Below are 23,237 nucleotides of genomic sequence, written 5' to 3'. Positions count from 1 at the left end.
GTGTGGAGGTAAGCCATCCTGCCCTGGACCGTCTAGACCCCACCAATATGCAGCTGTGACTGAGTCAAAACAACCTGCCTCCTGTCCCATAGAAACTGTGAGCAATAATAAATATCCATTGTTATTTTAAGCCTCTAGGTTTTGTCATAATTTCTTACACAGAAATAAATAAATAAAACAGGGACAGTGAGGAAATTAGTCAACTCCCAGCTTCCACCTTTAATAATCTGATGAATGATGGTACCATTTATTAAGATGGGAAAGATATAGGACAAAAATCACATTCACTTTATCCAGAGGCATGATAAGTCATGTTCCACATGCTTTTGTTATATTTTATTTCATCATTCAACTCATTTTGAGTATTACCATGAAACAAGCAATGTTGAAGACCTTGCATACGCAGCAATGAAGAAAAACTAAACACTATTCTCAAGGAGTAAGCCTATATATTCCAAAGCCTGAAAAATATTTGTAACTTAAATTCATTATTTTCTCTCTCTCCCACTTTTTCAGAATTATTCTTATAGAAATAATTCTCAAAGGGGGGAAAGTTATGTGTGTGTACACATTTCCTACAGTGGGATCTAAATATTAGAGGTGAAAAATTTAAAACAATTCCTATAAATGTCTAATAAAGAAGAATCTGTCAAATAAAGTGTGATGTATGAACTTATGGAATACTCTTCAGCCATCTAAAAGGGTAATCATAAAGATTGAGCAGTTGGGCAGACTGGGTGAACAGTCCACAGAGTTATGCTCCTCTTCCACAGGGCAGAGCTGATGCTGGGCAACAGATACCCAACCAGGGGCTACATTCTCCAGACCCACCCTTGTAGTTACATGCAGCCATGTGACCAATTCTCAAAATGAGGGAAAAACTAGTGTGAGAAAGAACAGAAGTAATGTGTGTTTATTCTGGCTAGAGACGTTTGCTCTGGCTAACACATTAAGAGACATTAATACACCTTTCTCCTCACTGTTTATTTCCCCTTGCAAAGGCTCAACACAGGTGACCATGCAGCTCTAGGAGACGCCAGCACTAGAAGATGGAAAGTACCTGAGTCCCTACCTCCTCATTGGATGGACAAGAGTGTCTGCCCGCCAGCAACATCCACATTGGACTATTATGTGAGTGAAATACAAATTTCTATTGTTTTAAGGCAATAAAAATTGCCTACATTTCAAATTTACTTGCTATAACAACTTACATTTTCTTAACCAGTAGAGAAGAAACATAGACAATAATTTAATGCGAATTGAAAAATGCAGAAATCTAAATAACTTTCAAGCAATTACAAAAATGTACAATTATGAACACTTTGGGGCTAGCACTTAGAAAAATAACAAATAAATATGTACAGAAGTAAACATGTATAGTTTCCTATTTAACAAATAGGAATATTTGTTAAACAAATATTTAACAAATAGGAATATTTAACAAATACTATACATGTATAGTTTCCTATTTAACAAATAGGAAAGATTATAAACATATCTTTAGCTTATTAAATTTGAATTTTTTAAAGATAACATCTAATCTGTCTAAAATGAAAAAAACACACTTGAATAAAATTTCAACCTAAAACATTTTAGTTTTCAGTGGAAATTTTACCTGTGTAGATCTACTCATTAACCCACCAATATGCCCCCAAAAATGCAGTAAATGCTGGACACTGTAGATAACTCTAGTTGAGATAATTCTAAAAGGAAACAAGTGCTGGAGGAGATGGAGGAGAACGAGTGATGAGGCTTCTAAGATAAGACAAGGAAAATCATGAAGATATTTGTGTACCACAGGAATGCTCACCAAAAGGGGATCTCAGCAGAAAAGGATTTAAATAATCAAGGGGCTGAGATGACCAGCTCCCTCAGTATCAGTCAGCCTCTTTCCCCAGCCACTCCTGTCACTGTCCAATGGGCTCATGAACACAGTGGCCAATGATGGCAGGGACAAAGGTCAAGCGTGGGCTCACCATATGGACCTCTACACACTGAGGCCAACATGGCCGCATCTACCACTGAGGACTCCATCTGCCCCCAGCAGAGACCAATCCTCAGTCCAGTCTCCACCTGTGTTCACATCACCTTCTCTGTGTGTCTGTGTTCTCCTCTTCTGTGAATTCTCCCTCTCCCAATTCAGTTCAGTTCAGTTCAGTCACTCAGTCATGTCCAACTCTTTGCAACTACATGGACTGCAGCACGCCAGGCTTCCCTGTCCATCACCAACTCCTGGAGCTTGCTCAAACTCATGTCCATTGAGTCGGTGATGCCATCCAACCATCTCATCCTCTGTCATCCTCTTCTCCTCCTGCCTTCAATCTTTCCCATCATCAGGGTCTTTTCCAAGGAGTCAGTTCTTCTCATCAGGTGGCCAAAGTATTGGAGTTTCAGCTTCAGCATCAGTCCTTGCAATGAATATTCAGGACTGATTTCCCTTAGGATGGACTGGTTGGATCTCCTTGCTGTCCAAAGGACTCTCAAGAGTCTTCTCCAACACCACAGTTCAAAAGCATCAATTCTTAGACACTCAGCTTTCTTTATAGTCCAACTCTCACATTCATATATGACTATGGAAAAACCATAGCTTTGACTAGATGGACCTTTGTGGGCAAAGTAGTGTCTCTGCTTTTTAATATGCTGTCTAGGTTTGTGATAGCTTTTCTTCCAAGGAGCAAGCATCTTTTAATTTCATGGCTGCAGTCACCATCTGGTGGTGCCTGCAGTCACCATCTTTGGAGCCCAAGAAAATAAAGTCTGCCACTGTTTCCATCATTTTCCCATCTACTTGCCATAAAGTGATGGAATTGGATGCCATGATTTTAGTTTTTTGAATGCTGAGTTTTAAGCCAGCTTTTTCACTCTCCTCTTTCACTTTTATCAGAGACTCATTACTTCTTCTTTGCTTTCTGCCATAAGGGTGTGTCATTTGCATATCAGAGGTTATTGATATTTCTCCTGGCAATCTTGATTCCAGCTTGTGCTTCATCCAGTCTAGCATTTCACATGATGTACTCTGCATATAAGTTAAATAAGCAGGGTGACAATATACAGCCTTGATGTACTCCATTCCCAATTTGGAACCAAGGCAAATGTCATCAGAAAAGCTATGGCTTTCAAGATCTAATAACTGGTTAAAGAAATACAACCTTTGGAAGCCCTGTTGTATAAAGAAAAAGCATCCAAAAAGTTAAAAGATCTAAATTTAAGTCTTGGCTCCACCCCTGATCTAAGGCAAATCATGTAATTTCTCTGAGGCTCGGGGTCTTCATCTGCAAAGTCAAGAAGGTTCACAGTCATGAAAAGTTACTTAAGATGGGATTACATAAACCCTTTATGAGCTTCAACATGACACAAATCATGCTATTGCTTTACCCAAATTGTCTCCCCTCCCCCATTTAAAATTTAATTTTAGACCTTATATAATTCGTTAAACTACCACTTCCCTTTCTGAAAGTCTTAGAAGTACTATCCTCTGCCAATGTTGCAGACTACTACCTTGGAAGGAAAAGATGGTCTACTTCCAATACTGGCTTTGGTTTTGTTTACAGCATTGACGTAGGCAACATCTGACTTTTACTCACGTGTGAAATCCAGTCGCAGCCTGGGGAGGTCTGAGCTGTGTCACTCTGCTATTCCCTTGCTGACCCTCCCAAAGGGGCACTGTAGGAACAGCCATGACCACACCATATGGTCTGTCTTTTCTTTGTTTTGTTATCAATTTTATTCCACTCTTCTTCAATTCTCCACGTGATGATTTCTTGTTCCCATGCTGGAAGTGTTTATTTACTAAAATCCTCATACAAGAATTGAATTCTTTAAGGGATGAAATCCATCTCAAAAAATAGCCATAACAACTATCTTAACATTTATATACGTCAACTAGAATTTGTTTTCCTGTTAAGTGATATTGCTTTATGTTATTTTATTTTGAGAATAGCCTTGACAATTAACAGGATACATTTTTCATTAATTTTTTTTAACACATTTAACAAGTTCCTGTAAGTGGAGGAAACATGTAACATGGTTTGCTTGTCTTTCAATTTGCAAAATCCTATTGTTAAAGTGATGTTCTAGGCCTTACCTAATGGATTATTAAAAATCTTAGTAAGAATTTTGGAGGGTTTTTCTTCATAATTCAAACACATTTCAGAGTTTCTTGTAAATTGAGGATTCTCTGAACTGTATATGATAATGTCTGTGTTTGGCTGGAAGAAGAGAAATCCCACCCAGCCCGACACCAACCTGGGCAGGCCTTACTGCCCCTGAGAAACACATCTTTCAGTTCCACTAGGAAAGGGGGCAAAGTAGGCCCAAGTCACTGTCACTTACACATGCACATAAAGGCACACAGACACAGGTCCCAGGATCCACAGGTAGCCATGAAAACACTGTCACACAGGCGCCTGCAGACACACATGTGAGGTACACACTTCCCAGATACACAGAGAGCCAGCACGAACTTGTTGTCACCCAGTCTTAACTTCTAAATGCTTGGGAAAGAGAGAGTGTAGACAGTAGCCATGTACAATTATCATCAATCATATCCCATGATGCAGTTACTTAGAATCCCTCAGAGTCTATTCCTCTAGATGCCAATGTCTTCCACCAACTCTTAAACCTCACCTAGATAGCATCACTGTTTTTCCTCCACCCCATAAATGGGCACATCAAGTACCTCAAGAATCGATATGCCCCTCCACATACCAAAGACCAGTGTCCTGAGAAAGAGCAAATTTTATTACATGAAGCTTTCTCCCAGCATGTCCATACTTTATACCATGTGCTATATACAACGAATTATTTAACTGACTTTATTTCTGATGGCTCCCTCTTTTCAGGATACTAACAACTACTCTTCTAAATTAGATTTAGTACGAGTTCAGTTTCTAATTAACTCAGATTAAAGTCCTAGAGAGCAGCAATATATAATTTAAACCCTGGGGCTAAAATCTCAGAGTAGATGCAGAATTTTGATTGCAAATGATTATTCCCCAGCAACATAACACTAATGAAAGCAGGATTGTTTTCATGTGTAAACTCCCGTAAATAAGATTTCCCCTTTAGGATTTCCTTTTAACTTTAAATGAGTCATAAAAAAAAAAAAAGAGTCCCAGAGAGAGAAAAGAAAAAGTAAGCATGACATTCTTCAGCATCCTCTGTTCACTGTGTCACATCCCTGTAATTCTCAAAGTGAATCAGAGAGAGTTAAAGAGCACACTAAACAGAAACTTCCTTGATGGTTCACAGAGAGTGCTATTCAGGACCACACAGCCACCACCATGTCCACCTACGAAGTGCATGGAAAGTCATAAACACAAAGATGCCTGGTTCTCATCTTCTTGGTTAAACAAAAAACAAAAGCCATGAAGGAAACCCAGAGTCAAACTGCCGTGGATGGCAGGACTTCAGGCTCTTGTCCCAGCTGTCAGAGATGAGTGCCAGCCCCTGACCAGGGCTGCACATGAGTAAGCAGGAGATAGTGAAGTGGAATTTTGAGAAATAACAAACTCAAGACATGGATGTGGTTATCCAAACATCAAGGGACTTCTTCATTTGCACATGGATAATTGTGCAGTTATACACTTTATTACAGGGAGACCAGATGGGAGCAATGGAGCTCATCCTCAGCTGCCTGTTGCCCTGGAAGTCTTGACCCACACCTAGGGGCTAGAAGAAGAGATGAGCTCTCATTAGGTCCAAACCAAGATGGGTTTCACCTTCAATTCCCAACCTCTCAACAGGTGTAGAAAAATCACAGGTACCTGCAAGTTTGGCCCAAGTTCTGTTCCTCAATCAGTCTACCAATTCTCAAGGTCTCGCTGAGAGATATCAAGCTTTCCTTAAGTGCAAAATGGGGGCAAAGAAACTAGAGCTTATGTTCCTACTGGTAATTAGGTGCTTGGAAGATACTGAATTCTTTACCTTAAGAGAGAGGACATGGCTCACTGAAATAAAAAAGGGCCTTTCTGCTGCCACTTTTCAAAGTGATCAAGCCAATTAGATACCAGGATAAGAACTATTGGATCTATCCAGGTCAAGAAGGCAGGGTTGAGTACCCTGAGATAAACAGAGATTTTGGTATTCAATGGGAAATGATGCAAAAACAGATTTGCCACCTACCAACTACATGACTTTAGAAAAGATTCTGAAATCTCTGTATTTCAGTTTTGTTACCTAAAAGATGTAAGGTGAAAGCAACAAAGCCAAACTCTGTCTGGTTCAGTGTCTGGCACCCAATAAATCCTTGATGTATTTCCTTTGTCTTCCTTGCTGGTATCATTTCTTAGTTCTTAATTATGAATTTCTAATTCACAGTAATTGAACACATTTGCTGTTTTACTAACCTGCAGTTGTTTTTTAATCACAAATATATATATATATATATTTGACATATAATGACACATATATATGACATATATATATGACATTTGAAGAAGTGAAGTGAAGTGAAAGTCGCTCAGTTGTGTCCAACTCTTTGCTACTCCATAGGCTATACAGTCCATGGAATTCTCCAGGCCAGAATATGGGAGTGGGTAGCCATTCCCTTCTCCAGGGGATCTTCCCAACCCAGGGATTGAACCCAGGTCTCTCACATTGCAGGCATGTTCTTTGCCAGCTGAGCCACAAGGGATTCCCTATATGACATTTATATATTTTATATGTGACATTTATACATATATGACAAATACATATGTGGAATATATGACATTTAGGAATTATTCATAAGTAAGAAGAAAATAAAAATCATCTGTAAATTTAAAAGTGATTACAGTAAACATTTCAGTGTCTACCTTTTGTCCATGTGTCTTTGTGTATCCCCCACTCTCTTTCATTTACATATTTATATATTTTTACGAAAGGGAAAGATGTAGCCAACATCTTTCACTTAATATATCTACTCTTTCTATGGAGCCTATCTTTCTCTGTCACTGAATATTTTCCCACAACATTATTTTAGTGCTGTATAGTCTTCAATTATTTAAAGGTACCATGGTTTACCGACCAATATAAATGTGCTCTTTTAGCTAAGTTTTTATATGTAAAACTAAAAAATGTTTGAGGACTAACTCACACTATGGAATAAATTACACTGAAAGTAGCTTGCCACTAATTAAATAGAAAAACAGTTGTGTCAATGGGATTCTCCATGCAAGAATACTGAAGTGGGTAGCCATTCCCTTCTCCAGGGGATCTTCCTGACCCAGGGATTAAACCCGGGTCTCCTATACTACAAGCAGATTCTTTAATGTCTGAGTCACCAAGGAAGCCCCTATAACATGTCTTCACATCTGCACAAGTGAAATGTCTTCTTTCTTCTCTAACCACCAAACCCGCTCACTAAAAAACTGCTGAAGTCCATGATGAGGAGTGAAAGGACCATGTCTGTATCCTTGTCTTGACGCAGATCTTCTCTCATTGCCCCATCTATGTCTGACTTGCACCATCCACTGGTCCCACGTCCCATGCCAGGCTGCTAATCTACCCATGTTGCTGAGCTCACAGTAGAAAGCGGTCCATGCAAGATTAGTTCTTGACTGGAATAGCAAGATTTATATTACTTATGTTTCTTACTAGCAGTCCATCCAGCTCCAGCACAAATTCTATTTATTACCACAGAAACATAGGGCATTTGGGAACATTTAGTCACTTCCTTCAACTCTGTGCTGTCTTCAGATATTTCTGACCTCTGGGACTCTGCTCTACACTCTCCTTGAATATACGCAGGGAAGAAGATGTATCTTTGGGGATAGGATGTCCCAGGCACATATACACACATATATGCTACTTGATAAACTATATAAATGCTTAAGAATACTTTCCATTTGGAACATTTATAGGTAGACAGAAATATATGTGTGTGTGTGTGTATTACACACATATAAATATTTGTTTTATATATATATAATACCCAAAAAGTATTTTTGGCATTTTTATAAATAGTGTATTATTTTACACATATTCTTCTATATGTGTATGTTTTTTCCTAGGAAACCTCAGTCTCTATAGCTATGCTCTAGTCTCTCTTTATAGCTAAGAATAGTTGTCACAGTCAATTAAAATACAAATATGTGGATCTTTAAATAAATTCCATCAGACCAATATCTGTCTGGTTGGGAAGTAATTACTGTCCATTTGCTAAATGACTCCGTCCCTTATACTATTTTCCAGTGAACTAAAGACCTCTGGCAATCATAGATTTACAACTCAGCAAGATTAAACAATTTACTGTTATTTATGACAGCAAAGCTGGGTCTTCTGTATTATATTCCACATTAGCATCTGTCACTTTACATTTGGGAGATCCTGTCCAAAAAAAGATGATGCCTCCTAACCGAACATTCAGCAGGACGGCAGGAACAGGCGCCCTGACAAACAGCCTGACAAAATACTTTAAAGCATCACTAGAGCTCGCAGCTGTGCGTTTTCAGACGACTCAGCAGAGGAGCACGGAGCTTCTTAGCCTCTGCCCAGTCTGTTCTTCTCAGTAATCTCTCACAGGGTCCAGTCCATTAGGCTTGAAAATCCTCATGAAATGAACAGATTAAGATCTGGCCTCAGTGGAGCAGGTATAGAGGGGGTGGGGTTGCTCTTACCACAGTCTAAGCCTCAGAAAGATTTTAGATTGAAAAGCATGGCATTGACTCAGCTGATTCATAACAGGAAATAATACACAGATTTATGCAAAAAAAAAAAAGTCTTGTATGTTGAGTTACAGTCTATGCCAGAGCAGCTGCTGCCACCTCAAGTACCATGACAGGGTGCATGTGCATGTGTATTTGTGCGTGTGCATGTGTGTGTGTGTGTGAGAGAGGGGAGAGGATCATGACTTGAGCAGTTGCCTCCCAAGCCCTAGCCAGCAGCCTGCAGAAATGCCAAAGCCTGGCCTATGGAACTGTGATCAACAGGCACCTTCTATCAGTAAGGCATAAAAAGCACATATGCACATGTCCTTTTATTTTAACTGGAGGAATAGTTTGGTTTTAACTGCGTCATATGAATCAATAAATAATTGACAATAATCCATTACCTCATTCAATCCTCCCAAAACCCCTGGAAGATGTGGGAGGAAGTATTATGACATTCTCTAGTTTTATAAATGAGGAAACAAACCCCAGAAACCTAGGCAACTTCCCTACAGTCATACATGTTGCAAATAGTAGTATCATAATTCAAATTCAGAGCATCTCCTTTCTTCACTGTTTTTAAGGGATGTGTTTAACTATGAAAGCAATGCATACATATGTGTGTAATTACTTAATAAAGAGACATATATGAAGTAGAAATGGAAAGGATTCCTCTCCCCCCACCACACACACCCTCATGCCCTAGATATATTCACTGTTAACTGTTGGCAGTATGTTCCTCCAACCCTACTTTATATACCTAATTATATACACATAAGTAGGATCATGCTACATCATACTACACATGATCTTCTACTAATTGCTTTATTTCACTTTAACAAACTATAATCCACATCTTTCTCATGTCACATATAGACCCACTTCCTTTATTTATGGATACTAATGCATTCCTGGTATGGTTGTGTCATAAATTACATACCTGCTCTCTACTGCTAAACATATAAACTGTTTTCAAGTTTTCTTTAGCAAAATGCTGCAGTGAATATTCTTGTACATAAATATTTCCACATTTGTATTAGAAAATTTACAGGATGGATTCTTAAATTAAGGGATTCCTAGATAATTGGACAAGTATTCTGTTAATTTAGATACATATTGCCCAACCGCCTGACGAAAAAGTTGTATCAATTCAACTTCCACCAAGAGTGAACAAACATGACAATTTTCCAACATCTATGCCAGCTCTGAGTATTTTCTACATTTTTTCAAATTAATGGATTGTTTTTATTTGTATTTCTTTGGTTACTAATGACACTGATCATCTTTTCATACATTTGTAGTTGTTGACAATACTTCTTATAAATTGTTTGAATTTTTTATTAATTTCAGAAAGCATTTCATATATTATGATACTAGCCATTTGCTGTAAAACTCTCCCAATATTCTGTGGCGTCTTTTGTCAAGCAGGATAAACTCTGGTCCTATGATTTCAAATTCCTTTCTCTTTTTCATTGTAAATGTCTTAAATACAAAGCCAGATATCCCTAGTTAGCAAACCAGATTCTCACTAGAGGAAAACAACAGAAAGACAATAATTGTTCTATTTGTACAAAATACCTATTAGTAGAGACTTGGAAAAGGAAAGAAAATTGTGACCATATGCCAAGAAAAAAATGTCTCTGGGGACTTAATATTCCTAAAAAATACAGGCATTACTCCAAAATTTGATGTCACTAACAATGTAGGAGATGAAAGATATTTAAAGACTCAGAAAATGTGGGCTTTAACAAGTCTTGTGTATATCCTAGATATCCTCTTATTCATAACTTATGCGAGTCAAGTCAGATGAAAGAACCCAAAACTTTCTCTTTGGCTATGCAAATATAAACAGTAAAGGCATATTGGCCAAATCTTGAGTATTTGCCATTAGCTGTCAAGGCTGTACACTAACAAAGGACATTGCAGTCCTAGCTTTCTACCTTCAATTTAAAAATCCCTGGGCAATATAGATCTTTTTTGTTGTTTACTTTTTTTTTTGGCTGCCTATTATTCTCAAATAATCATATTCAAATCTTATTACAGTGTTCGTTCATGTCACTGTTGTCTAACAGAAGAGTGGCCAAGGCCCAAAAGATGAAGGTCAAGGTTGCTAAAGCCAATACCTCTGCTTAGATTCCCCCAAAATAGGTTCCAACTTCTATTCCTCAAGGCTGTACAGAAACTAACAGACTTTCGGAGTTCACAAAGGGAACAGATGTTTTACAGAAAATTTTTAGGGCAAGTTTCAAGCATAATGCTGCTGATATGTATCTGTCTTTTCAACAAACATCATTATGTTTTATCACAAGATTTAATAAAGCAGCTTAGTTAAAAATGCCATCTGGGTCCCTGGACACATTAAACAAAGCTTAAAATAACCCACCCCAGCAACTGGGAGGGCCCAGCTGTTCTTAAAACCTCTCCTACTCCTTTTACTTCCTCATAAAAAAGTAAATGAGGACTTGAGGCTACAAGAGTAAATAATGAACTGACCCAAACAGGGACATGGGTGGAACCAAGGGCTCCCTAAAACTTGCATTGCTTATATATTGCTTATATATTGCTTATATATTCGTATTTCCACAATTCTGGGAAGAAGATTTGGGAAAGGAAGCAAGATAAAGTTATGGTGGGTCCTTTAGGCTTTTCGAATGTGCTACACACCAGTCCTTCCTAATGTCTGAGCCATAGGAGACCATTCCATTCACCTATTCTGGAGTTGAAACCAGTAGAAAATACAGGGCAATCACTGTCCAGTTCTTTTCCCTTCTAGAGATAGGACCTGGAGCCAGCCACGCCCAGATTTCCAGATCCATTTCAGGAAAGAAGCCTTCATGTTGAAGCACATGTTTCCCTCTCTTGCTTCTTTCCTCCTCACTTGTCACCCACCACCACATCCCAATCTGCTTCTCTTCCAAATGAATGTTCCTTGTCTTTGGCACCAAACCAAAATTTGTTCCTCAGATAGTTCTCATAATTGGCCAAGGTTCATATATTCTCATTCTTTGCAGCAAATACCTCTTCATGATCTATTGGAGTCAAATACAATCTGTGACAGCATCTATCCAGAGAGCACACCCAAGTCCCTTGCTGACCCAGCATTCCTCATATTCACTTTATTTTCTACCTCTAAAAGATTTCACAAGACATTAAGAAGCTCTTGAATTCTGTAAGCTGCACTACAGGCCAATGTTACTATCATTAATGCTGATCATCATGTGGCCAGTACAGTGCATGACTAGCCAAAAAATGGATTTTCTCTTGGCTAAATCTTGTAACAGATTTAGTTTCTTCATTGTTTCAGTTAATACATACATAGAGTCAAATTATTATGTGAGATGTATTCAGTTGACCATAATAATACTGCCCTGCGTTTCTTAGTTTTGTGAATGTTACAAAATGTTTTCATAAGCAGTGCTTCATTTGATTCCCAGGATAATTCAGAAATGCAGTCATACACGATTTATAGATGAGAAGACAAGTGGTTCCTAGGTATGTCAAGAGGCTAAAGCTTTGGATTGCAACTTGTTTGGCAGAGCTAGAATATGAGGCAAGCTTTCCAGCTGCTGATTCAGTGCTTTCTCTACCATACCTCATGCCTCCTGGGCTAAAGTAAAAAGAGAGTGTGGTTATCATATGAAGAAATCAGGTTTGGGTTTGCCAATTCTGTATCTGTAGTATTTGATGGGGCTTCCCTGGTAGCTCAGCTGGTAAAGAATTCGCTTGCCATGCAGGAGACCCCAGTTCTATTCCTGGGTTGGGAAGACCCCCTGGAGGAGGGCATGGCAACCCACTCCAGTATTCCTGCCTGGAGACTCCCCATGGACAGAGGAGCCTGGTGGGCTACAATCCATGGGGTCACAAAGAGTCAGACATGACTAAGCACAGCACAGCACAGGACTTGGTGACCTACTTTTATTTTATTTAACCGATAGTTGCTGGAACAATCTGGCTCCATGAAACACACACACACACATTTAAAATGCGAAGTTACAGAACTGTGCTGTCTAGTATGGTAGCTACTAGCCACTTGTGGCTAAGTTGAAATCCTAATTAATTAAACTAAATGTAAAATTTGGTTCTTTAGCAGCATCAGCTACATTTCAAGTATTCAACAATGAAGTGTCCTAGTTGGCTAAGACAGTGCAGATTATAGAACATGCCCATTCTCACACTAAGTTCTATTAGACATTGCTGACATACAATATCATCTTAGAGAAAGAAGCCTTTAGAAAAAGTCAGAAACATCTTAAGGCAGGCACAGTGCTGTCATCTGTTCAATATTAAAGATAGTTTAGGACTACAAAAGAAGAATGTAACAAAGAGGAGAAAGATAGACAGGTGGTCTTAGCCATTGATGGATCTACCCAGGGAAGGGCAAAGGCATTCTTATAGCCTAATATTATGATGCATTTAGCTTTTCAACTCTTTAAGACATTAGAATAAGTTGATACATAGAGGATCTAAACCCCTGAGGAGTATCTAAAGCAGTTGGAAATAGAAATAGGATAAAAATTAACTCGCTACAAACTAAGTTTAATCACACATCATTTAAATAACACTATTTACTCCATGTACTTAGTTTTCTATAGTTTGTTTTTTGCTCTATATAGCAGGACATAATCTTTAAAGGGAGATTTAAATACTTCTGGAGATTTTTCAGATAAATTCACATAGCCCCATAAAAACTACTTTAAAAAGGTAGTTTCTTTACATTTTTCATTAACCTATTCAAATTAATTATATAAAAATCCAAGAATCTACTTATGTTATTGCTTAGTCGCTAAGTCGTATCTGACTCTATTGCAACCCCATGGACTGTAGCGCACCAGGCTTTTCTGTCCATGGGATTTCCCAGTTAAGAATACTGGAATGGGTTGCTATTTCCTTCTTCAGAGGATCTTCCTGACCCAGGGATCTAACCAGCATCTTCAACATTGAAAGGAACATACTTTACCACTGAGCCACCAGGGAAGCCCCATTATATTAAAAAAAAACAAAACAAAAAACCAAAATTCATACCAATGGAGGTGGCTATTTCAATGAACTCTTACTCTGAAAATTGGTAATTAAAAAAAGAGAGGGAAATAAACACATATTCTGTCTTTCTATAAGGAACTATATTACAGGATAATCAAAGAGCCTACTAGTAAGAAAAATATCCAGTTTATAGAAAAATGTCAGCTAAAACATACAGATGGAATTAGAGAATTTGAAACTCATCATTTTGAAATCTCTAATGAAATAATCAATTCAAGTCAGTAACATTAATGAATGCTAAAACAATCAAGTAAAAGTTGATAAGGAACTGAATATTCACATGGTATGAATTAACCCCATAGGCTACTGCTAGTCCCAAAGGGGAAAATAATGGACCATACCACCATATCTCTATAATCATCTCAGAATCACAAATGATGAAACAACCAGAGATTATGTTTCCTTGTATTATGCAACTGATTACACACCATTGCCATGAAATAATCTTGCAAAAAGAAAAATATTAAACCTGAATCTAATTAAGCCTCTAGACTGATTTCTAGTTCTCACACACACACATACATAGAGGAAACAGAATGAAAAGGTAAATGACACCATAAAGAAGTAATCAGAAAATTCCAGAAAGGAGGTGGAAGAGACATTTTATAGAAAGACAACCGACCTAGTCTCTTCAAGTCAATTTCATTAACAAAATGAAAATAAAGAGGGAGGTACTTTCTAGGTTAAAAGAGACCTAAGACAAATGTAATGTGTATTCCTTAATTATAAGAAACAAGTTCAAACAAATCAGATATAAAAGACATTTCAGAATAACTGAGGAAATCTTAAGGTAGACTTGGTCATAACTAATATACAGAAATATTTTTTAAATTTTGTTTGGGATGTTAATGATGTTGTAGTGAAGTAAAAGTTACTCAGTCATGTCTGACTCTTTGCAATCCCATGGACTATACAGTCTATGGAATTCTCCAGGCCAAAATACTGGAGTGGGTAGCCTTTCCCTTCTCCAGGGGATCTTCCCAACCCAGGGATTGAACCCAGGTCTCCTGCACTGCAGTCGGATTCTTTACCAGCTGAGCCACAAGGGAAGCCCTAACGATATTATAACTATCAAGTAAAATGTTGTTCTTTTTTAGAGATTCATACTGAAGAACTTGTGGGTAAAATTTCATTTTTTAAAATATACTTTAGCCCCTCAAAAAGATGAACCAAATATAGAAAAATGTGAACAATCCAGGACAGGGGTATATGGATGTCATAATCTATTCTCTCCACTTTGCTGAAAGCTTATAAGTTTCATAGCTTTATTACAAAAATTCTTTAAATCTCAAATTGTACAGTTATTTGTCCAATCTATTTCAAACTCTATAAGATATTAAAACATTAACAGTGTAGTTTTACCTTCAAAAGATTGAAGGCAAAAGGAGAAGGGAGTGGCAGAGGATGAGATGGCTGGATGGCATCACTGACTCGATGAACATGAATCTGAGCAAATTCTGGGAGACAGTGAGAGACAGGGGAGCCTGGCATGTTGCAGTTCGTGGGGTTGCAAAGAGCCAGACATGACTTAGCAGCTGAACAACAACAAGTGTATTTTATCATTTCAGAAATTCTAAAAACTTCTGTTTTCATCCAGCAACTATATAATCAAAGAGCAACTATCATTTTTTATAGAAAATGTGCTTTGTAAAATTAACTTTTTCTATTAAAATCAAGATTTTCCAGAGAGAGAGAATGCAGCCCACCTGGTCAGATTCAAGTCAGTTCAAAGAGAATAAATTCTACATTCTACTATTTTTCTAAGTAGTTTATGAATATCCAATGGGACATCAAAAATGGCTAAAGGATCTGGAATCTAAGTTCCCTATTCCTGAGTACAGTCAGCAAGTCAAGTCAGGAGGTAAGTGTATCACCATCAATTTGCAATCATGCAAGACCAATTTTGCTTACAGTGGTCCCTTTAAACAACCTTTCTCCTGAAGTCAGACTTCTGATTCTCCACTTTGCTTTATCAAAAGCTCCAAAGAAGGTGAACAAAATGAGGAAAAGATTGGAAAAAACTGGTTGTTTGAAATCTTGATAAAGTCAATCATCCCTTTCCCCCATGCCCATTCATCCTTGAAGTAATACTTTCAGATTATTTAAGAGATGGTGCTTCTGTGTGGACTTCAGTTTGTCATTCTTTCCTTCATAACTGCTAGATTAAATCTGACTCTATTTTAGGCATATATTAACATATGCTAACTATCTCCTAAAATAAACTCCACTCTTAAAGTTAATGTGTATTTATCAGAGAAGATGCACTGAAGTAAGAGACTGAAAGACTGAAGAGTCCATAGGGCAAAGTTTGCCAATAAATAATAAAGCATAATAATAATTTGCCCATGCAAATCACCAACTGTAGCTTCAAAAACATCCAGACCCATAATAAATACTGGACAGGCTATGTTTCTCTCCTTAGAAAAACTGGCCCAGGAAGGAGTATGAAAGCTGCCACAGCTCTTCCAAGGCTCATTATTCTCCATCATTCCATGGGAACAGCTTTGTCAGACAAGAGTAAAGTCTATTTGTCAACTTCTCTCCAACTGTCTGATTCAAGCCAACTTTCATCAATCCCAAGTGAGGAGCCAGAGAGAAATACAAGTCTTGTATCTTCAGCAGCATCATCTGCTGGGGTTAGAGATCACAACTCCACAATCCAACGGGCTCCCAGTCCCCTCACCCCCACTTCCACCCAAACCAGGCCCTGTTTTTACCAACTGCCTTTTGGTTATTTTAAAAAAAAAAAAAATCCTCTTTCCCTATCCCGGAAACACTAAGAAGTGGGAATTATAGCAGATAAATGTAAAGAATGAACAACCTTAATGCTGTTTTTTTAAAGCAAGACATGAGAAAATTAAAAACGAGTTGGAAAGGAGGTGGGAAGAAATTCAAATGCCAGGTAATTGTTTAGTTTCACTTTTTTAAATGTTCATATTTATTTATACTCATTTATTTAAACCTCTGCAGAGGTCTCCCTTAAAGAAAAGTTCTGTGTGTGTGGATCTGACTGTATTAAAAAGGCTGAAATTCCTCATTTAGACCATGTTTCCCACAGAATTCAGGGACCCTTGAAGTTAGGTATTCCCCTTGAGATGCTGCTGGCTTTGGAAAGGAGGAAATCAGGGTATGAGGATATGCCAAAAGGTGCATCAAATTGTAGGACAGGAAGAAAGAGGGGAGAAGGAAAAAAACTCAAGGTCTGAGAATTCAGATAGCAAAAGGAGACTACACAGGTCGTGGGAAAAGAGACAGAATGAAAACTGCAAGGGAAAAGGGGCCTGAAATGTTGTCAACTGTCAAAGGGCATCTAAGAGAGAAATTGGGAATAGCTTTAAGAAAAGCATGGCAAATCTCATTTCCGACCATTTAGATTTTCCTCTGGGGAACTGAGATCCCAGTCTGTATAGTTTCAAATTGACCCCCGCCCCCATCCCTTTCCTAGTCAAATCAATTATGAAATAACTCCACAAACCAATGATATCAAAAACCTTCCCGCTTGCCAAATATGTCAGAGATAAACTGTGTGTGTGTGTGTGTGTGTGTGTGTGTGTGTGTGTGTGTGTGTGTGTGTGCTGAGCCAACACTACTGTTAAATTTGGCAGAGCCAAGACTTAGAGTGGAAGACTGCAAACAGAATACACGAGCGGCGGGGGTAGAACTATATTGGTAGCTGGAGGGTAGTGAAAGCAATCAGAGCAAACATTTTTAAAGGGCCGAGGAAGAGAAAGTTGAAAAGAACAGCGAGCAGGTGCAGGACATGGTCAGAGTCCAGGGAGAGGTGAGGGCGATGTGGCATCCATCGGGATGCCCGGCGGGGCTCAAAGAAAGGCTCGGAGCTCTTAAGGCCTTTCAGAGTGGCTAACACAACGTAGCCCAGGCGTCCCCGTGCACTGGGGACGTTGAGGGAGAGAGTGGTGGGGCAAGGGTAGAGGGCCTGGGAGAGCAGCCGAGCCGAGGAGCAGGATGAGGGTCGGGGCTGGCTGGAGGAGGGGGTGGTGGACTCCACGGACAGCGGGTCACTCACCCCGTTGGCCGCAGCCATCTGCACCACGATTTCCGTGGCCGTCCTGCTGAAGTACCTGCCGTCGCTGCCCACCACCATGGTGCAGCCCTGGCGGTCGCGCAGGTCGATGGACGACAGCACGCTCTGGATGAAGTTAGGCAGGTAGTTGCGCTGGCCCTCAAAGAGCCCGGTGGGCCGCCGCAGCCCCCCGCCTCCGGCCGGCCGCTGGTCCTCGTAGGGTGCCGTGGGCACCGTCAGCACCGGGATGGGACTCCCCTCCATGGCGCCTCCTGGCCGGTCCTGCCGCGGCTCTCGGAGCCGGAGGGAATCTGCAGCCCTACGCGGCCCCCACCAGCCTGGCGGCGCGCCCGAGCTCCGCCTCGCGCCGCGGCCCGCTCCGCGGCCGGTCCGCGCCCGGCGCCCTCCCGCCGCGCAGACCGCTCCTCCCTCTGCGCGCGGCCCCTAGCTGCCCCGGCAGAGTTTGGCCTCTACCTTCCAAGAAAGTTTGCTCCCGCCCAACTTCCTCTCTGGCCGGAGCGCTCGATGTGCCCGAACCTGCTTCTTTCTGCTGGACTCACTTTTGGGGTGTCCCAAAAGTCCCTTCCCAGTGCCAACTACCCTCAGTGACTAGGACGCCTCCCGGCACGCCTTGAGCCTTCTAACCTGAGCCTTCTCCGGGTGATCGCGTCTCTCCCGCACACCCTCCTTTAGAAAACAGCGGCGGGCTGGGGAGAGTTTGAGCAGGATCGGGGGTCCTCTCCTGCACCCGCAGCCCCTCTGCCCTCCACCTGGCAGTCCCGCCTCCCGGCCTCCCAGGGAATGAGCGGTTCACAAGCACCAGTTTCTCTTTTGAACAAGGGCAGGGGTGGAGTTGGGAGGGGGCTGAAACCTTTTGCCATCAGAGAACAGCCCTAGCCAAAAATAACCCTGGAAAGGCGAGCTGAGAATTGTTATCTTCTGCCAGCGCTGAAATTGGAGGCTGGGCGCTTCGAATGTGTCTGTGTGTGTACACACACCCCCCACCACTACCATTTGTTGCGGAGAATCACATACTGTCAGGCCCTTCAATCCAGCAGGACCCACCCAGCTATCCACACTTTTCCCCAGGCTGTCTGAAGGCAGCACAGTTTTCAGGAAGGAAAAAAAATTTTTTGCTTGTTTGTTGTGGTGGTTGCAACAGCAGCAACACTGACGCACAGATGCCTGTTTCCTTTTTCTCACCCTCTCACCCTCCCTAGCCCCTGCTCCTGCTTAGCAACAGGCTGTCCCACACTGTACTTGTCCACACTGCCCAGCTCTCACCAGGATCCATTGCTTTCACTGGGAGGAGGGTAAAGCCCTTTGTAAAGTCCTATCAGGGATGAATGAACAAACCCAAACTAAACAAGGACTGGGTACCAGGAACTGGGCTTGTTCCTTTCACAGGCATTCTGGCATCCTGGTGGGAAGGGGGCTCAAAGAAGGGGGACTTCTAAGCCCACCAAAATATCCCAATTCAAGAAATTCCCTATAGAAAATGAGTGAAGAAAAAACAGGCAAAAAGCTTTATAAAGCCCCAAAACAGAAGACACAATTCTTTTTTTTTTAACTTTTTGGCCATGCAGCATCTCCCCAGACCAGGGATCAAATTTGTGCCCCCTGCAGCGGAAGCACAGTGTCTTAATTGCTGGACCACCAGGCAAGTTCCAAGAAACAGTTCTTATTTTTGTTTCTATCTCTTTTCACTCTCAAAGCATTTTTGCACCCAATAAAGTCACTAAAATCTCCTGCTTCTTATTCTTCTCTAAATATCATCCATTTCCTGGGACTAAGCTCAATTTGCTGCAGGATTATAAAGTATTTGATCACAGTAAAATGACTGTGCCGAAGAACTGATACTTTTGAACTGTGGTGTTGGAGAAGACTCTTTGAGAGTCCCTTGGACTGCAAGGAGATCCAACCAGTCCATCCTAAAGGAGATCAGTCCTGGATGTTCATTGGAAGGACTGGTGCTGAAGCTGAAACTCCAATACTTTGGCCACCTGATGTGAAGAGCTGACTCATTGGAAAAGACCCTGATGCTGGGAAAGATTGAGGGCAGGAGAAGAAGGGGATGGCAGAGGATGAGATGGTTGGATGGCATCATCAACTCGATGGACATGGGTTTGGGTGGACTCTGGGAGTTTGTGACGGACAGGTAGGCCTGGCGTGCTGCGGTTCATGGGGTCGCAAAGAATTGGACACGACTGAGTGACTGAACTCAACTGAACTGAAAATGACTGAATAACTGTTCACACTTATGTGCTGTTTTGCAGTTGACAAAGGCTTTACATAAGTCTTTAGAGACTCAAAACATCTAAAATAAGTAGTAGTGGCATTCATATCATTCCCATTTTATAGATAAGAACGAAGGCTTTCTGTGAGGTTGAAGGAAGTGGAGGAGATGGCCTACATTCAGTCCAAATTCTTATATGGCCCCTCCCCTTTTTATTAATATCTTTGAAGTGTGAAGTCATTAACTGAATCCTATTGACAGCAAAGATTTTTTGTGTTTGTGTGTGTGATTATTGTTGTTGTTTTGTGTCCACCCTACCCTTAGGCACCCAAAAGTCCATTCCCCTGTAAATTAAAGTTCCTGACTTTAAAGTCAATCCTTCTACTACAGTGTGGGATTCTTTTAATCACTACCTAATAACACTTCATTTTGCAGGGAAGCACAGCATCATTCCCAGAGGAAGAGAAAGTCATTAAGTGCTCAGTCCCAGAAAAGACAATCTTCAGACTTGGGGACTTGGCTACTCCACCCCCAAGCTTCAGAGATAACCAGAAGGTCTCCGGGACTCCATCTCTCCACTTCCAAGGCATGCCTCTCTTTTGACATCACCATCATTCTCTCCTGACACAGCCCAGCTCGTTCCCCAGGGCTGAGGACAAGTCAGGTGCATCTCAGACAGGATTTTTGAGCTTTACCAGACTAAAGGAAAGCCTCTTCCCTTGTCTAATCCCCAAAGACCAGAGACTCTGACTGGTTCAGTTTGATGCAATGCACCCAACCACATAGCAGGAACCCCACAGTGAAAGGGGAAAAAATTCCTCTAAAGGCAGGGGGTTGCTGGTCCCCAAAAGGAGGAGAGATGGGCAAACGAACCATAATTGTCCACCACACAATTGAAAATTCCACTGATCAAGTCTTTCAAAAATTTTCTTTTCTCTGAATTCATATAGCGCTTGGTATCATTCATAAGGAATGTTCCATGTGCTGCTACATCTTGCAAGAGGTTTTCTCTCCTCCAACTATATGTGGCTTGGAATAATTCCTTATCTTCTCCTAACCTAAGAATCATTACTATGAAATAGGGATTATCATAATCTCAACCTCATAAATTGCTGGGAGGATGGAAATATTAGTACAGTGCCTGACAAGTAGGAAGGCATTCAACAAATGTTAGATATTCATATTATTACCAGCAGTGTATTTGTCATTATGATTAATGTCCTATATAGTAAGAACTACAGTTTATATCTTTATAGACCAGCACTGTACTTAAACATCTTTGAGCAAAGGTGATATTAGATAAAGTTTGGCTGAATTACTCTGTAGTTTCTGACAATGGAAACTCAAGGTATATAGAATATTTGTCCTTGAAACATAGAAAAAAGGGCTTTTGAACTAAAGAAATCTCTTCAAAGTTGCCCCCAATTTTCATCAAGTTAATTCCAATAAATGTGTCACTGATGGAGAAAGGAATCTGAGAGGACCTCACAGGTAAGAAATGCCTGCCCATAGTTGCTCACCGGTAAAATGAGGTCAGATTAGATCAGTGTTTCCCAAAGGGTTTTCCTCAGAACATGAGTGCCTCCCAAATGCTGCACAAAGAAGCATTTCACAGTGAAGTAACTTCTAAAACTCCCGCATGCTGTATCCCATTCTTGGAGTTTCCTGTAAACCTAAACCCACACCACCAGTTTGCTTGGGGAAAGGGACTCAGACTCAGACTTTGCGGCTGCAGCTGGTGACAATCTCCTCCCCTTTCCTGTGTCCTCAGTGGGCTAGGTCAGGGATAAATACTTGGTCCTGACTCTAAGGGGCTGGTCACCCCTTTGTGCTGAATTTACAATTTCTCTACAGCATGTGTCACAATGAACTGCGTCCTGTGGGCCTGCAGGTGCCTTCCAGCCTCCTCTGAGTCTCTAGGTAACGTCCTCTCACTGAGAATTCTTGGCCTGAAACAGAGGCGACTGGTATATCCTTCCTTCCCCTTGGGATTTCCTTGTTCTCAAAAAGGTGTCAGTTGCCATCTTCCTGTAGAGACTATACTAGCGGCTCAGCTACATCAGCCTTTCCCAAAAGGGAATTTGGGTAAAATCAGTCTTGAAACATTTCAGACTTTCTCCACCCTATTGTAGATTCACAAAGCATATTAGCATATGAAAGACTCCATGAAGTTCCATAGGAAAAAAACCTGTTTAACTTTAACCCAGCATTTCTAAATTTTATTTGACCTTGGGGCCTATTTCCAAATCATCTATTAAGAGATCAAGGTCATCAATATTCCACGAAACTCTTTCGCTCTCTGGGGTCCCTTCCAGCCATATCATTCTATGATTTGCTTTTTTACTTATGAGGCATTAAAAGATTAATTCCTATCAGGCTTCCATTTAGGAACTTCTCAGAATATGCAAACAGGAGCAAGTAAAATTTCCCAGTTAAAAAAAAATCCTTGAATGGTTTTGACACTTAAAATGAATTTTATGTACATATATATTTATATATATACATTTACATATAATTTTATTTTCTGCCCTACCCCTAATCTCCTGGCTGACAGGAAAAGCAGGCACACATATCTGGCCCTTGGTAGTTCTATATTCCTACTGAGTCTGCTTCTGTGCACACAGGGCATGCTAAAAACATGCAGTAGACTCACTGACTCCAATAGCAGAAGAAATGCCAAAAGTACAGGACTAGAGGCAGAAAAAGCAGGTGGAAAATGTCATGAGGCAGTCCTCCAAGGAAGCGCTAGTTCCCTTTTAAATGTACCCAAACATCTGGTGAGTGGGGAAAGTTAGTTACACATTTCTCCTAAAGTACTACCTTCCACTAAGCCTTCTGTCCCCCAACATATGAAATAACACATACTAATTCCAACAGAACTTACTGCTTCTGTACTTCCTTCAGTATAAGGCCACTAAGTGAATGTTCAAGTGATGGAAAGGCACATGTCACATGTGTATCTTATAAATGTTTGTGCACATTTGGGCTTCAAAACTCTGTTTCCCACCTTCATCAGCGACCACCCACGTGACCATGGACAAGCTGTTTACTCTCTCCAAAGCTCAGTTTCTGAATCTGTAAAATGGACACAATACTACCTACCTTCTAGGGTTTATGACCATACTCAAAAAGCTAGTATGTAAAAATTGCTTAGCACAGGGCCTAGAATATAAGGGTTTAATAAGTGCTTGATATAATTATTGTAAATATTATATTAATATTACTATCAATAAAGTAATTATCACTGATATAATCATTACTATAGTAACTACTACTACAATTATTATTACTATAATAATTTTTTAATCTT

At 40.3% G+C, this 23,237-nt stretch overlaps 1 protein-coding gene across 1 annotated transcript in view; it reads right to left on the bottom strand.

The window, feature by feature from the left end:
- Nucleotides 1-18,028, bottom strand: part of PGM5 (phosphoglucomutase 5) — a 194,802-nt gene extending 176,774 nt beyond the window's left edge. Inside the window, exon 1 of the mRNA XM_061132188.1 lies at nt 17,695-18,028. Within this exon, the coding sequence (XP_060988171.1) occupies nt 17,695-17,955 (261 nt within the window). The 5' untranslated portion in view covers nt 17,956-18,028. The remainder of the gene's footprint in view (nt 1-17,694) is intronic.
- Nucleotides 18,029-23,237: the final 5,209 nt, after the last annotated feature.

The sequence above is a fragment of the Dama dama genome, chromosome 29, assembly GCF_033118175.1.
Source record: "Dama dama isolate Ldn47 chromosome 29, ASM3311817v1, whole genome shotgun sequence".
NCBI classification, from domain to species: domain Eukaryota; kingdom Metazoa; phylum Chordata; class Mammalia; order Artiodactyla; family Cervidae; genus Dama; species Dama dama.
Note: the sequence above shows the minus strand (reverse complement) of the source record. Positions and strands in the feature narration are given on the sequence as shown.